This window comes from Marmota monax, unplaced genomic scaffold, assembly GCF_021218885.2.
Source record: "Marmota monax isolate L192 unplaced genomic scaffold, Marmota_monax_Labrador192_F-V1.1 WCK01_AAM20220418_F8-fsc00345, whole genome shotgun sequence".
Classification (NCBI taxonomy): Eukaryota; Metazoa; Chordata; class Mammalia; order Rodentia; family Sciuridae; genus Marmota; species Marmota monax.
The window spans coordinates 961536-982369 of NW_026694478.1; the positions used below are offsets into that span (position 1 = coordinate 961536).

General features: G+C 38.5%; 1 protein-coding gene across 1 annotated transcript in view; it reads right to left on the reverse strand.

The window, feature by feature from the left end:
* Window positions 1–16586, reverse strand: part of Mtnr1a (melatonin receptor 1A) — a 35082-nt gene extending 18496 nt beyond the window's left edge. Inside the window, exon 1 of the mRNA XM_046419025.2 lies at window positions 16311–16586. Coding sequence (XP_046274981.1) covers window positions 16311–16503 — 193 coding nt within the window. The 5' untranslated portion in view covers window positions 16504–16586. The remainder of the gene's footprint in view (window positions 1–16310) is intronic.
* Between the last annotated feature and the right edge of the window lie 4248 nt (window positions 16587–20834).

A 20834-nucleotide genomic window follows, 5' to 3' on the forward strand; every position in this document is an offset into this window, starting at 1 on the left:
ATGTTCACCTTTATTTTTCCCTCCCAGTACTGGAAATTGAACCCAATGTAGACCAATGGTACAGAATAAAGGACAAAGAGACAAAGCCACATAATTACAGTTATCTTATACCTGACAAAAGCATGGAAAATATACATTGGAGAAAAGGTAGCCTCTTCAACAAATGGTGCTGAGAAAACTGGAAATCTATATGCAACAAAATAAAATTAAACCCCTATCTCTTGCCATGCACAAAACTCAAAAAAGTGGATCAAGGACCTAGATATTAAACCAGAGACAAATGAATCTAATAGAAGAAAAAGTAGGCCCAAATCTTCATTATGTCAGATTAGGCTCCAACTTCCTTAATAAGATTCCTATGGCATAAGAAATAAAATCAAGAATCAATAAATGGGATGGATTCAAACTAAAAAGCTTCTTCTCAGCAAAAGAAACAATTAGTGAGGCGAATAGAGAGCCTACAGAATGGGAGCAAATTTTTACCACATGCACATTAGATAGAGCACTAATCTTTAGGATATATAAAGAACTCAAAAATTTTAACATCAAAAAAAGCAAATAACCCAATCAATAAATGAGCCAAGGATATGAACAGTTCTCAGAAGATGATATACAATTGATCAACAAATATATGAAAAAATGCTCATTATCTCTAGCAATTAGAGAAATGCAAATCAAAACTATTCTAAGATTTCATCTCACTCCAGTCAGAATGGCAGCTATTAAGAATACAAACAACAATAAGTGTTGGCGAGGATGTGGGGTAAAAGGCACACTCCTACATTGCTGGTAGGACTGCAAATTGGTGCAGCCAATATGGAAAGCAGTATGGAGATTTCTAGAAACACTGGGAATGGAACCACCATTTGATTCAGCTATCCCACTCCTCTCTCCATACCCAAAGGACTTAAAAACAGCATACTACAGGGACACAGCCACATCAATGTTTATAGCAGCACAATTCACAATAGCTAAACTGTGGAGCAACCTAGATGCCCTTCAGTAGATGAATGGATAATGAAAATGTGTTATATATACACAATGAAATACTATTCAGCATTAAAAGAGAATAAAATCATGACATTTGCAGGTAAATGGATGGATTTATAGAGTATAATGCTAAGTGAACTTAGTCAATCCCAAAAAACCAAATGCAGAGTGTTTCCTCTGATATAAGGATGCTGATTCATAATGGGGTTGTGCTGAGAGCCACAGCCGAGTCAGAATGGCCCCTGGCATTTTGCCAATAGTATTGGTTGACAGGCGAGGCATTACTATCCACCTTGGCCACTACTTTGGAGTTCTCACGCTACTCTGGAGTTCTCGTGGGGATTCCCGGGGATTCCCAGAGAGTTCCCATTGGTTGGGGAAGTACAGGAGGAGGGATTTCTGGAGGAGATATTTCCGGTGGCTGGTTCCTGGACGAGCCGCATGGGGTTCGGGATAGTTCCCGGGGAGCGTGTGTGGAGTGTGCTGGTGGAGTTCAGAAATAAAGTTTGTTCCTGCTTCAGTGGCTCGTGATTTGTGCCCAGCCAGACTGTGGCAGGGTTGATGGCGGGGGGAGCATGAGTGGATTAGACAAACTCTAGACAAGGCAAAGGGAGGGAGGGGAAGAAAGGAGGCATGGGGACAGGAAAGATGGTGGAATGAGATGGACATCATTATCCTAAGTACATATATGAAGACTTGAATGGTGTGACTCTACTTTGTGTACAACCAGAGATATGAAAATTTGTGCTCTATCTGTATAATATGAATTGTAATGCATTCTGTTGTCATACATAACAAATTTGAATAATAAAAACAAAGAATCTATGTGGTTTGTATAGAAAGAAATTTCATATGCATAAACATTGAGAGTTTGACAAGGGACAGCTAAGATGCTGAAGGTGATTGAGGCATATTCTCTGGCCCTGTGAAGGAACGGGAAAGGCTGTGGTTTTGGACATCAAAGAACACATTCTTAAGCTTCAAAGAACTGTGTTTTACAAACTTGTCTTTTTAGATTACTAGAGGCAGTGTGGACCATAAGTTTAGAAACAAAACTGTACCTCTGGATTCAAATCCTGGCTATGCCACATGCAAAAATAACCCAAGTAATTCATAGCTTTCCAGGACCTCGGACTTTTACATGCAATAAATTGAGATTATACTGGTGTTGATGAGGAGCTGAGAGAGTGCAAGGCACATGTTTGGATCTGGATGATTGTTCACCTTTATTTTTCCCTCCCAGTACTGGAAATTGAACCCAGGGGTGCTCTGCCACTGAGCTGTATCCCAGCCCTTTTTATTTTGAGAGAATCTAGCTAAATTGCAGAGGCTGGTCCCGTATTTGCAATCCTTCTGCTTCAGCCTCCCAAAGTGACTGAGATTACAGCTGTTCATGCCACACCCACTTTCTTATTTCTGTTCCTCGGTAATGGAAACCAGATGTTCCACTTCACAGAAGATCCCCGCCCCGACCAGAAATTCACAAATGAGGAGGTTCCATCCATCATCTCTGCAATAGCAGGGATCTGTCCAAGTCAAAGAATCCTTTTCTTACCCTCCTTCCCCTTTTGATTATCAGCCTCTTTGACTCTCTTCAACATTTCCAGCAAGGCTGCCCATTGCACAGCCTCTATTTCCTTTCTACCCGTTTTTCTTCCACCTTTCTCTAATACCTGCATTCTGCCCATACCACATTATGTAAACTCCCAGGTACTTCTTAAAGTCTCTGAAATATAACATCTCATTCATACAACACACCATCCATATCATTCTCTGTTCATATAACACATTGTCCACATCACTCCTGTTCATGCAACACACCATTCACATCACACCAAGTTCTACCACACACTGCTCACATAACACATCCACATAATATCCTATTCATATAACATGGTGTTCATATACGCTGTTCACGTCACACCTTGTCAACATAATAAGTCATTCATACAATATACTACCCGCATCACACTGTTTATATAACACATGTCTACATCATATCCTGATCACATCATGCCCTGTGTATATAACAGGCTGTTCATATAACACACTGTCCAAGCATACCCTGTTAGCATAATAACATCATTCGTATAATGTACTTCCCACATCATATTGTGTTTATATAACATATTATCCACATCATACCCCAACATACAACATACTGTTTCATTTGAGAGCATCTTTGTTCTTTTGCTTCCTTGACCCCTCTTGTCTTCCTAGCTCCTCAGTCTCGTTCTATATCTCACCGTGTCCCCAGTTCCTCGTCCTACTCTTTAACTTGACTGTTGACTTTGCTGCTATAAAGAAAGTCGATTGATGGATTTCATTAACTGCTGTATTAATATAGTACCTATACAACAAAAGAGACTAGCACAAGTCATTTAAAATAAAGTACAAATAACCCTCTTGCTCTAGTCTGGATTGTTTTTTGTTTGTTTGTCTTTCTTTCTTTTTTCTTTTCTTGTATCAGGGATTGAACCCAGAGTGCTTTGCCACAGAACTACATCCCTAGTCTGTTTGTTTTTTTTTTTAACAGGTGTGTGATGTAGTCAGTTTTGAAGGTGTAAAATCCTGCTAAGTATTCTGCTTATTTATTTATCTAGATCTGGTTACTCTTTTCTCAGAAGGATGGTTTAGGGAGAAACTTATAGTGTATAAAGCACCAATGTTATAGCCCAATTGACTTCTTCATTCTTCAGCCTTTCCTCCTTGTGCTGAAGACAAATTACTGATGTTTGCACAATCATTCACCTTAGAGAATTTAAGATAAAATGCTAATGACAAATATGTAATATTTCAGCCACATAAAAAGGCAATCAATGTTGAGCTGGGGTTGTGGCTCAGCAGTAGACACTCACCTACTCACTCACATGCAATGCCCTGGGCTTGATCCTCAGCACAACATAAAGATAAGTAAATAAAGTAAAAGTATTGTGTCCAACTACAACTAAAACAAAACAAAACAAAAACAAACAAAACAAAAAAAAATCCACCTTAATGCCTTTTAAGATAGAGACTTTATATCCTTAAACATTTTCCCCAACCTTGAAGGACTCAATAAAGACTCCAGTTTAAAAAAAAAAAAAACAGATTAATTGCACTTGATAGATCTAAATTGCCATATTCCAAAAGAATTGTCATTCTTAAAAGTAGTACAATCATAATGTTGCCAATTTATGTAATTAAATCAGTGAGAGACAAAAGAAGAAAAAGTTAAGATTCTCATAAAAGTAGTTTTTAAAAATTCAAAATTTGTCTCATTTTTGACATATTTACAGAGTAGTTAAAGATCTGGAAGTGTTAAATATTGTATTTTACCTCAAAAATAAAAATACATAACATGGTGTTCATTCACCGGTCATAACTCTGTTAAATAATTTATTCTGTTTGTTGTAATGTTACATTTAAGTCATAATGAACTTGAGGTATAGCAATTCACTTAACCCTTGCAACATCAGTATTGTCTCAAATTAATGAGTGAGAAAATTAAAGTTCAATAACTTGCTCAAGATCACACATAATGGATAGCAGAGCCAGGGTTTTACTTTAGGCCATCTGGTTCCAGAGGCCACATTCTTCAGAGGGAACAATTTTTTTTAATGAGTCTATAATAGGACTGATTTTCCATGCATAAGAAATACTTTCCCATAAGATGATACATGTATATGTATGTGTATGTATAGCTAGATAGATACATACATACACAAAATCTTTTTTGAAAACTTATTTGGTAAATTAATATGTATAACACACACACAAAACAACAACAACAGCAACAACAGCAACAACAACAGCTGAATGCAGTCCCAACTTAAGTAGAAAGGTACAGAAAGAGAAAGAATCTTAAAATAAATAAATAAATAAATAAATAAATAAATAAATAAATAACTCCTCAAGTATAGGGAACAATTAATGATAAGCTAAAGGATAATAAAAACAAGAAACAAAAATTAGAAATGAAATTAAACTTAATTAGCAGACAAACTCTCAAAAGTAAAAATTAAAATGCACACCAAATATTAAATAAAAGCAAATTAACAGAGTTTGGCTTGTCACAGAACTGTGTCCCAAGCCCCTTGTCCTCCACCTGGTACATGGCGAAATCCAACAGGCCTTTAAATAGAGAAGAAGGAAGGGATGCATGGGGGATAGAAGCACATATCCCTTCCAAGGTCATAAAAGACAAAGAGTTCTGTATTCTGAGACAGGGAAGAAAATAATTAAAAGGAAATCACTAATCCTCTGCCATGTAAGAGCTACATGAGAAGTTAAATAGCAATCTAAGTTAGCAGGCAGCTCTCAACCCATCCTTTGCCAACACGTGTCCTTCAGGCTATATATTACTCTCACATAGTTCTATTTTGTCTCCATCACTGGCTCATTTCTCTGAAGTTCTTTCATTAATTCTGACTCCAGTAGATGGTATCTTTTTAAAAATTTTTAAAGAGAGAGAGAATTTTAATATTTATTTATTTATTTTAGTTTTCGGCGGACACAACATCTTTGTTTGTATGTGGTGCTGAGGATCGAACCCGGATGGGACTCAGGTGAGTGCACTACCTCTTGAGCCACATCCCCAGCCCCTCCAGCAGATGGTATTTTATGTGTGGACTAGTTTTCACATTTCCCTAGTTATCATCTGTTGTTCTCTCATCCTAAGGTAACAGCTTTAAAAAACTTTCTCAGGAGTGCTGCAGGCTCCAGTTATCATCTACCAACCAACTTTCAAATTTCTCTTGAAAACCTTTTCTGCTATATGTTTGTATTCTTCTACTTTTGTTCTCTGTGTCTCGTTTTTAATTGAAATAAAGAGAAGAAAAATTTTAATGTACTTGGATATAAATATGTTTGAAAGTAGGAACCATGTTTTTATATAAATTTAGCACAATTTCTTTCATTCTGACAAATCATTGAATTTACTGATCAATCATATTCTGCCTCATTTCACAGGAATGCAATGACTATTTACTCAAATGAATAGTCAATTCAGTAAGCACCAAAACTGCTCAACATCAAAGCGGGTTAAGTGCCCTTTTAAACCATAAGGTCAACAACTCAAAGTACCCACAATAAACTGAATGGTGTTCAGCACCAAGTAGACGTATTTTATTTTTTTATCCCTTCTTCTGAGACTAACTCCTTCAATGTGATTGCCAGAAGTGTACGCTCCTTAGCAGGATAAGCCCTTAGCATCTCAACCAGAAAACCCACAAGTTTACTTCTCATCTGTGGCATTATCAAAATTTTACTGGAAGTTAGAGAGAGACCAGAAAGAGTCCTTAGAAGTCAGGTCAACTTGATTGGCCAACCTATTCCAGAGGTGAGAAAAACAAAGAGCTGATTAAGGGACTGTCTTTATGAAAAGGAGGAGATGAATGATTTGATGATACAGAGTTCTACATACACACAAACACATCTTTTAAAAAATATCCACTAATTTCCTTTTGGGTAACTGAGAAAACCCTAAGAAAGTAAGTGAATTTCTTCTTTTAAAGACAGAGTATATTGGCAAGCTAGTAACTTCAAAATAGTGAGGAAGAAGGGGAAAACTTCAGACACCAGGTAAAGATCTTAGTATTCACTTCAGATACTCTAGTTATTTTTAAAAGGTGATAATAAAGAATGCAGAATAAACTCCAAAGAGCATGTTGATTTAATATGGCTTCCAATGCAGACACTTTTCAAAGTAGGTATTTTAAAAAGCAGAATCATCAAATGCTAGTAAAAACTAATATGGGGAGGTTTAACATAGGACTATTTTATTCTTGATTAACTTTTGAAATTTCCAAGAGAAAAATTTTATTCTACTTATACATGACAGTAGAATGCATTTTGACACATCATACATAAATGGAGTATAACTTCTCATCCTTCTGGTAGAGTTACACTGGTTGTGTAATCAAATACGTACATAGGACAATAATATCTGATTCATTGTGCTATCCTTCCTATCCCCAAAAGAAGTTCCATCTTATCCATAATTAATTTAATCCTCAAAACTGCTACCAGGAATAATTTCTTATGAGAGGAATAGCTGGTGGAACCTAAGATCAGACTCAAATTCAAGCATGTACTAAGGAGTCTGAAACTATTGTTCTAAAGTTTCTAGGGGATGGTTGGAATTACTTTGGCAAATTCATAAACATTTTAAAGAGTTATATAACAATGTACTACACAAATCAGAAAAAAAGAATCCTAACACTTTAAGCAGTTTCTATACCTGCAACTTAAAAAAAAATCAATAAAATATCTTCAAAAGTAAAACTTGGCTTGAATCAGTAAATCCAACTATCACAGAGAGCTACTATAAGAAAAGGACATCAGTGCTAACAAGAAATCTATCCGGAGACTGTTTGAAGCATGGACTTTGTTGACTTGAAGTCTTGTGCGAGTCTACACAATACAGTTTAAGGCTTAATTTTGTGAATTGGTGGTGTACTTGTCCCAAGAAAATTACTGTAATTTCCAGAGATAATTCATTTAAAATTGGGGAAGAGTGTGGATAATAAAATAATTAGCCTGTGAATCTTAGACCTATTTGTCAGAGAGAGATAATGGTTCTTATGAAAGGGAAAGCTGAGACATCAGAGAATTTATGTAGTACTTGCATAACATCATTAATGAGCATTAGATCCTTCAATTTCTGGCTGATTTCACTTTTTTCTAGTTCCTAGTGTTTATTTTTTAATACATTTAAAAAGAAATGAACATTAAAAATAAAACAACCTAAAAAACTAATCATAGAATGTATAATAGAAATAATAACACTATGATTTGTACAGTACTTTATAACTTAAAATGGTAAGTGGGGAACAGGTGGGTGGATGGATGGATGGATGGATGGATAGATGGATGTATGGACAGACAGACTGATGAGAATACAAGTATTAACCCTATTGGATAGATGGAGAAATTGAGTAACTAGATCTCAAATATACTACAAAATAAAAGTATACAGATATAAGACTCAAGTGGCCTGGATCATTGACTTTAATTCCTATGTTCCTTTCACTGTACTACACTGGGTTGTGTTCTGGAATAAGAATTACAGATAATTTAACTAAATTTGGTGTTCAGATCTCTTATTTATTTGAGGAGACTATTACATGAATGAATAAAACAAATTGTGGGAAAGTGTTTTGAAAGCTGAAAAGTGCTCTGAGCCTATAAATAGAAAGCATTAGACATTCTAAACAAGAAGTTATTTTTCTATCTTATAAAAGTCAGAAATCAGGTCAAACCAGCTTCTGTTAAAGTATGACAGGAAGTCCAATCCCACCAGTTTTGTACTTTAATTTTCTCATGGGAACCTGTGTAGGTCACAGAGCACTGACCCAGAATGTCTCAAAAATGTTTCAAATGCTAATTCATGAATAAATTTTTTAAAATAAAATTGTAGAATTAAAAACCTAATTTATATAATCATTGGGATTGGTTTGATATGGGCCTAGTAAATTATTTGGATTTTCCACTAAGTGGAAAAGTTCAACAACAAAAAATGGTCAGCAGTTTTTGTAAAATTGATTATAGGCCACAAAAGGAAGAAGGAAAATAAAGTTTTATAGCATTAAATCAGATTTTTCAGGCATACTGTGAATCTGTTCCAACTGCTCAGTCCCAAAAGCTAGACTTTTATACCATTCTATCTATCAGATACTTATATCTGATATCTATTGATAGCAATTAATATGAGACAAGAATATAAGATGCAAAGTGTCTTTATGAGAAAAAAATATTCCTGATAGGATAAAATGATTTAGAGGGAGCATCCAAATGCATTATTTTTTTTTCTTTCAGGATTTGGGCAACTATCTCCTGTATATATATTTTGTTTTCTGATTGTGTTTTCAAAAATCTCACAGAGCACCAGTCTTCCAATCAGCAAACCATGTGGCTAGTCACTTTTATGACCCTAGTACAGACATCCTGAATTGACTCTGCAGGAGAGATGGTTTGATTCTTTATTTTAGAAATGTTTATAACATGGTGAGGTGCTTATCTTCCACCCTCCTTTGAATGCCTGGTGAGAATGAGGGGCTCACCTGTGTGAACCTGAGCCCTGCTGTTCCCTACAGGTGTCTTGTTGCAAAGTGAATGAGCCAGCTGGCCGCCTGTTTAGGCCATTCCTCCCCAGTGCGTACATCTTGATGGGGTCACTACACTTCTAATCTCTCACCTTGGCTCAACCAAAGTCACGAAAGTTAGTTCAGTCAGGAGAATTGCTCACTGGCACACACCATAGCTCATAGCTGATCGTGAGCACTCCCCACTCCTACCCTTGAGAACCTCGAGGTTCTGGAGCACCAATCCACGTGCCTTAATCAGAAATAGTCCCACAGAAGGAAGCTTGAATTTTCCTGTGTGGTTGGGTACTTCATTCTCTTTCCAGGAGAAGAAAATGTGGGAAGTTTTTAAAACTTGTAACATTCCTTGGGAAGTAAAGTGGGGAACTTGATGTCATTAAGAGATCGTTTTCTTGCCAGGTGCGGTGGCACACACCTGTGATCCCAGTGACTCAGCAGGCTGAGGTAGGAAGATGGCAATTTCAGAGCCAGCCTCAGCAACTTACTGAGGCTCTAAGCAACTTAGCAAGACCTTGTCTCAAAATAAAAAATAAAAAGGGATAGGGATGTGGCTCCGTGGTTAAGCACCCCTGGGTTCAATCTCCAGTACCAAGAAGAAGATAGATAGAGATAGAGATAGAGATAGAGATAGAGAAGAAGAAGGAGGAGGAGGAGGAGGAGAAGGAGGAGGAGGGGGAGGGGAGGGGAAGGAAGAGGAGGGGAGGGGAGAGGAGAGAAGAAGAGAGGAGAGGGAAATGAACCAGAGTTTAGGGAAAGGAAAGCATATTTTCCTAAGGACATACTCTCCCAGATCTCTGATGCCTATTATTCATGTATATTTATGTATATAATATTGTATTCATGAAACTGTTCATAGCTAGTCAACTTCATAACATGATAATTTCCAACTCTGTAATGAGCTTAATAATCATGAAAATCAAAGGACTTCTCTATATTATATAATATGATTGTCCCCAATACAGGAGCAATTTATGAACATATACTTGTACAGGCATCCACGGCAGATTGGTTCTAGGACCCCTGTGGATATCCAAACCCAAAGGTGCCTATATCACATGATGTGATATTTGCATGACAACTATGAACATTCTCCTGTACACTTTACATCATCTCCAGATTACTCATAACAGCTAAAGCAAGGTGGATGCTAAACCAGAAACAATAGCATATCCTGAAGTCCCAGCTACTCCAGAATCTCAGACAAAAGAGTCCCATTAGCCCACAATCTGAGACCAGCCAAACAAAACAGTAGACCCCATCTCAAAAAAAAAAAAAAAAAAGTAAATGCTATGTAAGTTGTGGTAGTATTGTTTAGAGAATATTGGCTAAAAATGTCTACACATGTTCAGTACAGATGCATTATTTTTTTTCTGAATGGTTTTGATCTGCAGTTGGGTGGATGTGTGGGGACGCAGAATACATGGATGTGTAGAGCTGACTGTTCTTGTTTCTGCCCCATCTCTGACATAAATCCATCCTCCATCATCTGTTTTTCTCTGAGCCCTCTCCTGACATTTCTGAGGCAGTAAAGGAAGCACCACTCTGTCCCACTCTCACAGAATCCCAAGGGGCTGGGAACTCAGAGCCTGGTAGGTTGCTTCCAGGGGTTCGCAGATCTCAACTGACTTGGCAATTCTAAATATTATTACAGCCACGTGGCTGGTTTGCATGACTTTGTGGGCTATTGTAAGAGCCAAAACATCATGTAAAATATTCCTTTAAGAAATTCACAAACGGGGCTGAGGTTGTGGCTCAGTGGTAGAGTGTGTAAGGCACTGGGTTGGATTCTCAGCACCACATATAAATTGATAAATAAATAAAGATCCATCAACAACTAAAAAAAGAAAAAAAAAGAAATTCACAAATGAACTTATAGAATACAATGTGCACATAGATTTAGGGCTGTCGTTTTTACTGATACACACGGATATAATTCCGAACCCGAGATATGAATGTGGTTTCTACTAAAATAGAATCCAATTACGGTGATGAGAGAAGAATGGAAGTCAAGGAGTCAGAAACAGACAAAGGGAAAGAAGGAAAGGAAACGAATGAGGAGAAAGAAATGGGAAGGGAAGGAGGGGAAAGAGAAGAGAAAAACCAGGGTAGGGTGCACACTGGTCAAGGGCTCCATCCAAGGGTCTCAGTGGGAAGGCTACAGCACTGACGTCAGAGAGTGGGGCAAGGGTGACGAGCAGCCAGTGGGCTGTGGCCTGTGTTGCCTAGGAATGAACACTAGCAGTCAAGTCCACACAGACAACGATTGACTCCTAAATGGTGAAAGGTAAAAAAAAAAAGGCTGATGGTTTTCAGAACTCAGGCTTGGCCATAAATTCTAGTCAAGTTGTGCATATTTGAACTACCATCTCTCACTACTTTTTTTTTTCCAAGTCTTTTCTGAAAAGTGTATACATATGTAGAAATACATTAAGCTGTAGACTTTAATTGTATGCACTTTACTATGTGCAAGTCGTGCTTCAATTTAAAATAATTTTTTAAGTAAGCATGCCTAGGACCTACAAGCATCTTATAACAACACTGCTGCATCCAAGGGGGGAACTCAGATCTCTGAGGCCACAAATCCATGTTTTCTCCATACTCTGTGCAGCCTCTCTGAGGGGTAATGCAGAAGGGATAGAGACCATATTCTGTAGAAACCTGAAAGAAATAGTACAAGAATGGTGTAGCAGTGTCAAGCACCTAGTTGTAGTGATTCTAAGGGATTTTTTTTTCTAACAATTACTGCCAGTTTATTCTGCTGTGCACCCAGATTTTTTAAAAACAATCTTGTATTGCTTTAGATGGGCATTTTTCTAAAATGTATTAAGATCTTATCTTCTAAAGCAGAACAGACTATACATGACTGGACCTTTCTTAGATAGATCAGAGTCATAATTAATAAATAGGCTATTGTATTGCAGGGTTTCAGGAACAGTAAATAGTGAGCAGTGTTATCTGTTTCTTCAGAGCTCCTACAAAAGGTTATGTTTGATCAGATCATCAGAACTACGGTGTGTGTGTCTATGTGACACACACACACTCACACACACACACACGGGATTGAACTGAGGCCCTTCACCCATACTAAGCCCAAGCTCTACGAGGGAGACTTCCAGCCCCTATACTTGCTTTTAATGAATCTATTTCCGTTTGCCAATATACGCCTATCTTTCTCTTAATTTACTGTTTACCTCAATAGGGATCTAGATCTTAACACCACAGTTTTATAGAACTCTGTTTTAGAACAAACTGGCTGTGGGTAAGAGCCTGTTATTTTTGCCAATTTCCAATTTTGGGTTGTATCCTACACAGGTTAGATCACCAGATAATTAAATTTTAAATAGGAAAGATTTTTAAAAATTCTTACTTTATATTTTCTTTAATAGAAGTTGTATGTATAATTTACATATAAAAAGTGTGCAAATCACAAATCTGATTTTTAGCAAGCTAAAAAAAGTCAAAAAATACTCAAACACATGGCATTACCTAGTCTCTCCTTTCCAAAGTATTTTCATATGCATCATTTCAGTAGGTAACTGCAACAATCCTGTGAGGCTAAAAGATGAAATTAATATTTGTATTTGACAAATGTGGAACATGAAGTTGGGATGAAAGCTGATTTCTCAAATCAGAAGGTAGATAACAGCAAAGATAAAATCTTAGTATTCCACTGCAAGAATCCTCCCAGTATATTTTAAAAGTTACTCAGAAAATATAATGTGAATATCAATTCTAGTTATCAGATTTTGGACAGGATCCTGCCAGTACTTTAAACCTTAGTGGTTGTTTAGACACTGTCTGATCTGACTAGCCAATGTCTTCTCAGGCAAGCAGTTAAATATTTTGATTTTCTTCCTTAGGAGGTCAAACACCAACATATTCCCTTAAGGAGAGGAAGGGACATAAATAACTCTACAAGTATACCAGATTTACAAGAAAAAAGTATTCTTTCAAAGCTTAGATGCCTTAGAATTCCTATCTTGTTTTCCCATTTTCTCTCTCCTTTTTTAATCTTTTCATTCTTAAAGCCAACAAAAGAAATTTAATTGAAATGGGGAGTACTGAGTAACCATAAAAACTGTTTTTTTGGGGGGGTACTGGGAATTGAACTCAGGGGCACTGGACCACTGAGCCACATCCCCAGCCCGATTTTGTATTTTATTTAGAGACAGGGTCTCACTGAGTTGCTTAGTGCCTCACTTTTTGCTGATGTTGGCTTTAAACTTGTGATCTTCCTGCCTCAGCCTCCCTAGCAGCTAGGATTAGAGTCATTGTGCCACTGAGAAGGGCCAGTAAGAACTTTTAATAAGTTTAATTGTTTGGATGTGAAATGGTCCCCAAAGGCCCACATATTGAAGGCTTGGTTCCCCAGTGCAGCAGTATTCCGAGGTGGGGCTTTTGGGAAGTGATTGGATCATCAGGGCTCTGACCTCATCAGTGGATTAATCACTGATACATTCATAATGTGATGGCATGATTGGAAGGGGTGGAAACTATTGGAGGTAAAACCTACTTAGAGGAAGTAAGTCAATGAAGGCATGCCCTGGTCCCTTCCTCCCCCTCCCATTCCCCCTTGCCCCGCCCCCAGCTTCCCACTGACCATGAGCTGAGCAGCTCTACTGCATCACGCCCCCTCCTCCAAGATGTTCTGCCTCACTACAGGGCCACAGCAATGGAACCAACCATGGAATGAAAACCTCTGAAACCATGAACCAAAATAAATCTTTCCTCTTCTAAGTTTTTATTTTTTTTTGGGGGGGGTGCATTTTGTCATAGAAATGAAAAGCTGACTAATACAATAAGCATCCCCAAACTCGTATTTGAATCAGCTACTTCTATCACTATTTCAAATTACCATCTATTCTAGAAAGCCTCAAATAATTTGAACCATAACAGCAGTACCTTTAAACAAAAAGTTCAATTACAAAAATATGAAAGTTCAAAAGTTTCACAGAAAAAGTTTTCCCAGTCAGATATGAGAAAACAATATTTTATAAATGGTCCTCCCAAGGGGCTGGGGTTGTGGCTCAAGTGGTAGAGTGCTCTCCTAGCACATGTGAGGCACTGGGTTCGATCCTCAGCACCACGTAAAGATATTGTGTCCACCTAAAACCAAAAAATAAATATTAAAATAAATAAATAAATGGTCCTCTCAAAAAGGTGCTGAGCAATAGTGTGGAAGGCATATTTTTCGTAAAACACACAGGAATCAGAATTGTTCCAGGCACGTGAACATTTTTTTGGGTGAAGATCACAAAGGATTCAAATTTCCCAAGGGCTGTAGTTACTGATGCCAACCAACCAGGTTGTGTTCTAGATAATCCTTCTGTGAGTTAAACCCTGCCCAGTGCTTCCAGTCTATAAGACCAATGTGTGTTCTTAGTTCCTCCTCTGTAAAGTGGGTAACAATAACACCCACCATTGGGCTGGCCCAAGAATTCATTCTATTAACACAGGCTCAGAACCAAATCTACCCTGAAAGCTGCTTTTTCCCTCTAGTACTGAGGATTGAACCTGTGGATGCTCTACCACTGAGATACACTCCCAGTTCTTTTTTATTTTTTTGAGACAGGTCTCTCATTAAGTTGCCCAGGCTGGCCTCGAACTTGTTATCTCTGTTATCTCTTGTTAGCAAGAGTGGCTAGGATTTTTCACCTAGGGCTATGATCCCTTCTTTTTTTAAAATTTTTTTTTATTTGTTCTTTTTAGGTATACATGACAGTAGATCATATTTTTAAATTTAAATATTATACACATATGGAGTATGACTTATTCTAAGTAATATTCCATTCTTTCTTTCATTTTTTTTTTGATAGTGGGGATTAAACTCAGGGGCACTTGACCACCGCACCACATCCCCAGCCCTATTTCCTATATTATTTAGAGACAGGGTCTCACTGAGTTGCTTAGCTCCTTGCTTTTGCTAAGAATGGCTTTGAAAACTCATGATCCTCCTGTCTCCGTGTCCCCATCCACTGGAATTACAGTCATGGGCCATGACGCCCAGCCTAGTATGTCATTCTTGTGGTTGTACATGATGCAGAGTTTCACTGATATTGTATTCGTATGTGAATATAGGAAAATTGTGTCTGATTCATTCTGTTTTTTCTATTCCCAACCCGCCTCCCTTCCCTTCATTCCCATTTGTCTAGTCCAATGAACTTCTTCTGCTCCCTTCTTGAAGACCGACTTCCTCTAAATTAAGCCAAATATCTGTGAAGACAGGCTGATCAATACTAATTCAAATTCAATTCATATTATTAAGTCCCTTTTAGCTAATTCTTAATTCATGCACTGTTCCAAGTATTACAGAAAGCAACAAAAAGGAGGGTGGTCTTCTCAAAAGGAAGTAAACAAAATTAGAGCTTTTATCAATATCTGATTTAGAACAAAAAATAGCACTTTGAGGAAACATTAAAGTGTGCCATTTTCTCCCATCCCTTCTCCCAAAAATCTGCTTCCCAATAAGGGATAGTAAATCAATCATCTCAACAATATTTAGAGGTGTGAAATTCATGGCTTATTTATGAACTGTCCACTAGTTCCTACCCTGGATAAACCAATTTCAATTCATTGCCAGGAGGAAAAAGCAAGTTTAACTGAAGCACAAATTAGCTCTGGTAGTATATTACATGTAAATGTATTCTTTACTACAACTATTTCTAAAATGCAAACTTATTTACTGGCAAGAGCCAAAGTGCTTTCCAAAGCAAGTTTAGGAGCATATGGTTTTTTTATTCAATTATGTGCTAATAACAGAAAACCACTCCCGACAACAAAGCTAAAACAGTTGCTCTGTCATTTTGCCAGGTCATATATTTTCTCATATTTTAGCAAAGTTGGGAAAACTAATTTATATGTAAAACCAAGCATCTGATGAGTTCATTGATTTCATTTGAAAGGGCATCTGGAGGAACTCTCTCAACCTGGACCCGGTGCCTCTCCATCTAATAAACCCCAGAAATGTTCAACTGGAGAATGGGTTTTCCGTTTAAAGAAGAGTGACTTTGGCAAAGTTTTCTACTGCTTAAGGATTGGAAACTTCTGATTGTTTTGTGAAAAGGCATTTTAGAAGGGCAGGCTAAAGACAAAGTAAACCGACAGCCTTCACCCAGAAAAAAATGATCCGAAGTCCCCAGTTTTGAAGGAAGAATGTCTTTGACCTTTACTTGGGGCTGCCTTAGGACACGGTGCGCAGCAAGAGGGCTGGCACTGGGCGAGGCCGGGGCCACCTACCTGCGTTCCTGAGCTTCTTATTCCGATACACCGACAGGATGACCAGGAGGTTGCCCAGGATGTCCACCACGATGGTAAAGATGAGGATGAAGGCCAGCGTGGAGGCCTGCCATGAGGGTCGCACCCGCGCGCCCTCCGCGCCGCTGGGCACCTGCTGAGAGGCATTGAGCAGCGCGCTGCCGTTGCCCTTCATGGTCCCCCTCGGGGCGTCTCAGGGTCGCCCACCCATCGCCCCGGCCGCCCCGCGCTCTCCGGTGCCCCAGCGCGGCGCGAGCCTCTGCCCCACTTTTTATGGCTCCCCCATCTACTCCTCATCCCGACAGTTCCTTCGCGACCGTCCTGTCCGCTCCACCCCCTCCCGACGGCCCGACACCCACTCCGCACTTGGCGGCCCCCGCCTGGTGACACCTGCGGTCCGCTCCCAGGCCCCCGGGATACGTGCCAACAGCGCCCCCGTGCGGGAAGGTGGGGTCGAGTCGCCGGCGCCTCCTGGGGCGAGAGCAGGGAGAAGCGGTTCGACCCAGGGGACCAGGTGCTGTTGCTCTCCTTGGTTAGGTTTTTCCTCTGTAGAACCGACCATTTCACCCTGGAGAGCCAGACTTCACGGGCTTGAGCCCTAAATTGAATTGAAGCAAAATTCCTTAACCACCACCATGTGCCCCAGCTTCTTATCTGCAAAATGGAAATAAAATAGTACCTAACTCATCAACTTTACAGTTTGGAGGATGTGAAAAGAATCAAGAAATCTTTTCAGTCCGATATTGCACCATTTAACACTTGGGCTGGATGTTTCCGATAACGAAATGAGATTATAAAAGAAAAATGGAAGAATCAGTATTTGCAGATGATAGGAGTACTTTCTAAAACACCAGAGAAAATGAGACAGAACACATAATCATATAGGACTGACACAACAGAAATTGATGTAAGATTGCTGAGAAATGGCTTAACCAGCTATGTGTAGAGTGAGGGAGGGGAAAAAAATCCTTAAACCTTGCTGGGAAACTTACGTGGTGTGCTATACCATTGTTCTCACATTGAAAGCTTGACATTTTCATGTTCTCTATAGATTTTATGCCACCCCAATAAAAATATCAATCTGATCCTAAGATTCTTTTGAAAGAATAAAGAGGAAGTGTAGACAAAGGAATTTGAGTAAGATGAGCAGGTGAAAAGGGTGATATATATTTAAGTGAACATTAAAAATTACATTAAGTATGTAGGGCATGATGTAACGCGGGGCATGTTGCATCAGAAAAGAGGAAACTTAACTTGCTGGCTGCTACTGCTTCCCAGTCCTGGGGCCACATGTGGCTAAGACAGCACCTAGCAGTTAGCCAGAATGCATTGCCATGGGTGTGATGAAGAATAGGACCACCTCTAGGATAGGCTCAGAACCCTTCTTCCCTCATGGACATTACTGCCTGTAGGATGGGTGTAGATGTAAATTCTCCCCACCCTGCTGACCTTTATCCTGATTGGCTCTTGCACATTATATTAGCTGTGTATGTTTTCTCATTAAACAAGTTCCTGCTTTGACTGTTCTCCCTGGCGGTCTGATTGTCCTCCAGGGAAGGAGGGCTGGGTGTGGGCAGCCAGTCGACTTTCACCTTTCTTGGCCTGTCCTGGTGGGGGCGTGCTCCCCCAATCTCTCCCACAGGTCAGGAGGGAACGGAGGGGGTGCTAAAAACCCTGACAAGGTAAGCAAGGAATGGTAGCACACTGTAACCCCAGCTACTCTGGAGGCCAAGGTAGGAGGATGACAATTTAGGTAGACTGTGTCCCCAAATAAATAATATAGCTTAGAACCATCACCCCCAGGGTTCAATCTCCAGTACCCTAAACAACAACAACAAAAATACAATAAGTAAAACACTAAGTTTATCAATATATAAAATACATTTGAGAAAATTAACATTTCAAATCAGTGGAGAGAGTAATTTACTATTGAAATAAAGATGTATTTAAAGAAAATGTTGGTAAATAGTTAGACAACCTCAGGGTGGAAAGGAACTCTAAGCATGGAAACAATAGGAGAGTGGAAAAAAATCATAACCATAGGAAGAATGATAGAAGCAATCGTTGACTAAGCCCTGGTTTCCTAGCACTGGGTCATTATTTTCTGTGCATTGCCTTGCACATTAATCTTACAAGTTTGGCTTCGCTAGGACCAGTTTGTGGATGAGAGGTAAGTAATATGCCAGAATTAAGCCACTAGTAATGGGTGGAGGCAAGATTTGAACTTTGCTCTTTCTGCCTCCAAAGCTATGAATCTCATCACTAAGCAATAGTGTTTCTTAGTAGTGATAGATTTGACTAAAGAAAAGTTAAGGGTCTTAGCTGGGTGTGGTGGCACATCCCTGTAATCCAACTGCTTCGGAGGCTGAGGAAAGAGGATTGAGAGTTAAAGCCAGCAATTTAGCAAGGCCCTAGGCAACTCAATGAGATCCAGTCTCTAAATAAAACATTAAAAATGGCTGGGGATGTGGCTCAGTGGTTAAGCCATCCTGGGTTCAATCCTTGATACCAAAAAAAAAAAAAAAAGGTTGAAAGTCTTATATTTTAAAAAAATATCATGAACTAGTAAAAGTCATATAGATAAACTGGGGGAAAGGCTTATGTCATTATGTCATATCTAAGAAACAAAATCATTAATAACCTATTTATATAAATAACTTTTCAAATTAACAAGGAAAAATAGAAATATATTTAATTGTCATAATTAGACATTTAAAAACTAAAACTGGAGGATGTGGCTTATATTAGAGAATGGCTTAGTAGCAGTAATAGAGTACATACTTAGCATACATGAGGCCCTGTGTTCAATCCCAGCACCCAAAAGAGTCTGTGAAGTTTATATATAACCTCTCTTTTAAGGAAAAAAAAGTGATAGTATGTTATCATTCCAGCTAACACTTTTAAAACAAAATGTGATTCTTTAAAATCCAGGGAAAAAGCATTCCTACATATTACATGTAAAAATCTTAAAACAGCATATACTTTTCAGTAATTCTAATAAAAAATAATTGAACAATTGTTCACATATATAAGGACACATAGTTGTTCCTCAGCATAATTTGTAAGGTAGTCATATAGCACTTAATGATGAAGTGCATTGTTAGGCTGTTTCTCTTTCTGTGAACATCACAGAGTTTACTTACACTAATTAAGGTGACTATGAGGTCCCTAGGGGTACAATTAAATGGGACCACTGTTAAGTATCTGTTCCATCCTTGACCAAAATGTTATGTGATATGCGACTGTACTTACAACCTAAACCTCTTATAATTGGGATTTTGATGAACAAATTAATATCAATACATGAAATGAAATGGCACAGGTAGCTAATTCTCCTCCACAATGGGTGGCGTACACAGTGGTGGGGTGTACATAGAATAACTCAAAATTTTGCTGGCCTGGAGAACGAGAAATCTGAAGTTGGGAAATTGAGAACACTGAAAAGAAAGGCGAAACCTCAGACTAGAAAGAGCAGAGAGAGGCTCACCAACTTCTCTCTGCCCACATCAAAATGTGAGGAACAGACTCCAAGAAGCCAGCTGCTGAGTCTGAACTGAGAGTGGAGCTGCCACACAAGGAACAGAGGTGTGGTGGTCCCAGCCTACCCCAGAACACTACATATGGAAACCAAGGAGAAACACTCAGCAGAAAAGAATAGAATCTAGAATACCCATAGTTTAGCATCCATACTGTCCATGGCACAATCCAAATTACTCAACACGTGAAGACTATGTATCTATCAAACATATTCTTAAGATACAATAAAATCAATCAAATCCACCCCTGAATGAACCAGATGTGAACTAACAATCTCAGCACAAAAAGTGGGAAATCTCAGGAGAGAAACAGGAACAATAAAAAAAGAACCAACTTGAAATTCTAAAAAAAAAAAAATGTTGAAATTAAACTAGATGGACTTAATAGCCAAGTGGACGTGATAGCAGAAAGAGTAAATATATGTAAAGATAAATCCATAGAAATTATTCAAGCTAGGCACAGTGGCACATTCTATAATCCCAGTGATTCAGGAGGCAAAGGCAGGAGGATCCAGAGTTCAAGGCCAGGCTCAGCAACTTAGTAAGACCCTAAACAACTTAGTGAGACTCTGTCTCAAAATAAAAAGGGATGTGGCTCAGTGGTAAACTGCTCTTGGTTTAAATCCCCAGTACAAAAAAAAAAGTTATGTGAAAAAACAGAGAAAAGATTTCTTTTAATATGAACAATAACAATACAAAGCTTCCAATACCTAGAGATATATTAATTGGAAGACTAGCTGTAGGGATAAAATGGTACAGAAAAAAACATATTTGATCAAGATGTTTCCCAAACTGTAGAAAGATGAATGTGAAGCAGAATAAGCAGAAATAACTGCACTAAGGCACTTCATAATCAAAATGCTAAAAGGCAAAGAGAAAAAGCTCTAAATGCAAAGTGACATATTACATAGTGGTGAACAATTAACACAACCAACAGAAATATCTTTGACTCATCAGAATCTATTAATCT